The following is a 3,449-nucleotide window of genomic DNA, read 5'->3' as shown; positions in this document are numbered from 1 at the left end:
CTCTTATACACGCATATAATATTTGCAACGTATTCAATATATTTTAATGCATTGCTTTAATTAACCCATAGCCATTGGTAATGGTCACTGACGACTATTGATCTCATGTATTCAATGTAAGAGGTCTGACTCGTGCCAATTAGGGTTAGCTTATTTGGTATAATTTCGTTCCTAATCTCTCCTTCCAATTAACGATTTTCTATAATGCATTAACTACTAAAACTATTTTTTCCCAAGACAGCTCTTGGATGAAAGCAAGTGATGGACCCATGAGAGCAAAAAAGTCAAAGTCTTCTAAAGCTTACAGTGTTTCTCACTCGACCGTTTTCGTACCTAGAGAAGTGGACAGGTAGTACTGTTGTTGAGCAAGGGTTTCACACTTGCTAGTAGTGTTCACTCTCGATGCAATTAATTGAATTCAACAAATTATAAGCGCACATCTCGCAATAAGCGATACCCTTCTTGCTTTTAATGTTCCCTAATACCATTGTGGTCGGGGAAGAATAAAGTAGGAAATTTTGTGGAATACGCGCGTGTCCGTTTCTAATACTTAGACCCATTGATTGTGCCCCCCGCATGCTTATTTTCTATCATTATATATATTTTCAACTTGCCTTCTTCATTAATTCAGTTGGTAATACCTAATTAACTGCCCTCGCTAGGACCAATCATATAACCCGCCACCTTGCCAAGCCAGCGCTTGCATTCTTTTACTGTACAAATTAAAGGTTATATATATATACACATATATAATATAATATAATTAACAATTCTACCAAATATATATATATATATATATAGTCAACATTACTTAGATGCCATCGGCAAGAAGGAAATGTGTATTTGTTATATCAGACTTTTCTCTATGTATACCATTTTTCCTTCTATAGTGCGGTGTATTTGAAAATATGATCTCCCACCATTATTCAGGGCTTGCTTAACAGCCGAATCTACCGAATTAGGTATCCCGTAAAACCAGTAATCACGAAACAGGTGGATCCCATGTGTTTGAGTTTAATCGCGCCATTTAACCCGGCTTTACTTTAGTTTCTTTATATACTCCCCTCATTCTCACACACAAACTCGTCCTTCCCCATTCGCTCTCCAAGCAAAGAAGAGCAAGAGCTGATAAAAACATGATAACGTCTTCCCTCTCTCTGCTCTTCTTGCTCTCCTTTCTTCTCTCCATAACCCTCATTTCCTCCAGACCCCTCCAAGACCCAGAGTTGGTAGTACAAGAAGTGAACAGGTAAGAAGAAGCACGTTCACTGTCTAACGTGCCACATTCTAGGCATTTCAACTGGCTAGTTCGTACATATATAAAAGAGAATTTGTTGTATTTCTGTGCAGGAAGATCAATGCTTCCACGGCTCGGAGGAACTTGGGGTACCTCTCGTGTGGTACAGGTAACCCCATTGACGATTGCTGGAGATGTGACCCCGACTGGGAGAATAACAGGCAGAGGCTGGCCGATTGTGCTATTGGGTTCGGGAAGAATGCTGTCGGGGGTAAGGGTGGTCAGATTTACGTGGTAACGGACTCCGGCGACGACGACCCCGTCAACCCGAAGCCGGGGACACTCCGGTACGGCGCGATCCAAGACGAGCCGTTGTGGATCACATTCGCGAGGGACATGGTGATACAGCTGAAAGAAGAGCTTATAATGAACTCGTTCAAGACCATCGACGGTAGAGGCGCGATCGTGCATATTGCGGGCGGTCCGTGCATTACAATCCAGTACGTGACCAACATTATAATCCACGGGATTCACATCCATGACTGCAAGCAGGGCGGGAACGCCATGGTGAGGGACTCCCCAAAGCACTACGGGTGGAGAACAGTATCGGACGGTGACGGGGTGTCCATCTTCGGAGGGAGCCACGTGTGGGTGGACCATTGCTCCCTGTCGAATTGCAACGACGGGTTGATCGATGCGATTCATGGGTCCACCGCGATCACCATCTCCAACAATTACATGACTCACCATGACAAGGTCATGTTATTGGGTCACAGTGACTCCTACACGGAAGACAAGAACATGCAGGTCACCATAGCCTTTAATCACTTCGGAGAAGGGCTCGTTCAAAGAATGCCAAGGTGAAGTCAAAAGTCAAAAAGCAATAGATTTGTCAATGTGGAGTACAATCATAATTAATCAGGCATTAATGGCGTGACATTTGGATATGCAGATGCAGGCATGGATATTTCCATGTGGTGAACAATGACTACACCCATTGGGAAATGTACGCCATTGGTGGAAGTGCTAACCCAACCATCAACAGCCAGGGCAACAGATTTGCAGCACCCGATGATAGATTCAGCAAAGAGGTTTGTGTTTTGAATTCTGTGACGCATTTTATTAAATTAGAAAAGGGACATGATTAGTTAACTAATTAGGTGAAATGTTGAAATGTGCAGGTGACGAAGCACGAGGATGCGGAAGAGAGCGAGTGGAAGAACTGGAACTGGAGGTCGGAAGGGGACTTGATGGTAAACGGTGCGTTTTTCACGGCGTCGGGAGCTGGAGCGTCGTCAAGCTATGCGAGGGCGTCGAGTTTGAGTGCGAGGCCCTCTTCGCTGGTGGGTTCGATAACCGGAGGTGCCGGTACCCTTGACTGTAGAAAAGGCTCTCGTTGCTGATCATGATTTTGGCCGCTCCAGTAACTGCCGGTCTATTAATTCCAAAAAGGAAAAAGTAGGGGAGAGGTTTTATTTAAGTGAGAAAAGGAGAAGGGAAGTGAGATAAGAAAGGGAGAGAAGAAAGAAAGAAGGAAAGAAAAAGGTCTGGTGTATGTCTCTCAGTTACTTTCCTTCCTTCCTTTCTGTTTTTGTTGTTTTCCCATTGTTAGTCTTTCTAATTTGCTCCAAGCACCGTGAAATCCAACCTCGGCCTGTGACTCTCTTAGATCCACAAAAAGTTGTTGGAAATTATCAAGGGTCTAAGAGAGAACAAGTGCAGAAGAGTTGATTTATTTATAATATACCAAAATTACTTATGCGCAAGTTCCTCTCGACACAATGACTCTCTCCCTCTCTCTCTGCAACCGACACACTGCCACAGATTGTCGACAAACACCATATTCCCATAAATGAAGGAAGGGGGCAAGTTCAACAATGGTGAAAAAAGGAGAGAAAATATTGTAAAATCTTGAACTTACGAATCGGCCGAGTAAATGAGTTGGAGCAATCGAAAACGACAAACTGCCGAAATAACTGTTAACGAATGGGTTAAAAGGTCCTACAATCTGATACTTTAAAATATAAAATATTAAATATTTTTAATAAAATCTTATCTTAATAAAATAATTATTTATTTTTAAATTAATTACATATTTTTATATTTATTTCTATTAAACATCCTACAATAAATATAAAATTATTATTAATAAAAATATTTAAAAAAATAATAATTACACTTTAAAAATTAAAAATGTCTTATATTTTTAAAT

The 3,449-nt window shown here is 41.4% G+C and overlaps 1 protein-coding gene across 1 annotated transcript; it reads left to right on the top strand.

Annotated features, from left to right (window-relative positions):
* The first annotated feature begins 1,080 nt into the window (after positions 1–1,080).
* LOC129320469 (probable pectate lyase 18) lies at positions 1,081–3,003 on the top strand. The gene is made up of 4 exons (XM_054965936.1): positions 1,081–1,249; positions 1,351–2,097; positions 2,190–2,328; positions 2,419–3,003. The coding sequence occupies exons 1-4, from the start codon at positions 1,137–1,139 to the stop codon at positions 2,638–2,640; spliced, it is 1,221 nt and encodes a 406-aa protein (XP_054821911.1). The 5' UTR covers positions 1,081–1,136; the 3' UTR covers positions 2,641–3,003.
* The last annotated feature ends 446 nt before the right edge of the window (positions 3,004–3,449 follow it).

This window comes from Prosopis cineraria, unplaced genomic scaffold (assembly GCF_029017545.1).
Source record: "Prosopis cineraria cultivar Desert tree isolate PC_DT_omini unplaced genomic scaffold, ASM2901754v1 PC9, whole genome shotgun sequence".
Lineage (NCBI taxonomy): Eukaryota > Viridiplantae > Streptophyta > Magnoliopsida > Fabales > Fabaceae > Prosopis > Prosopis cineraria.
This window is presented reverse-complemented; position numbering and strand designations above follow the sequence as displayed.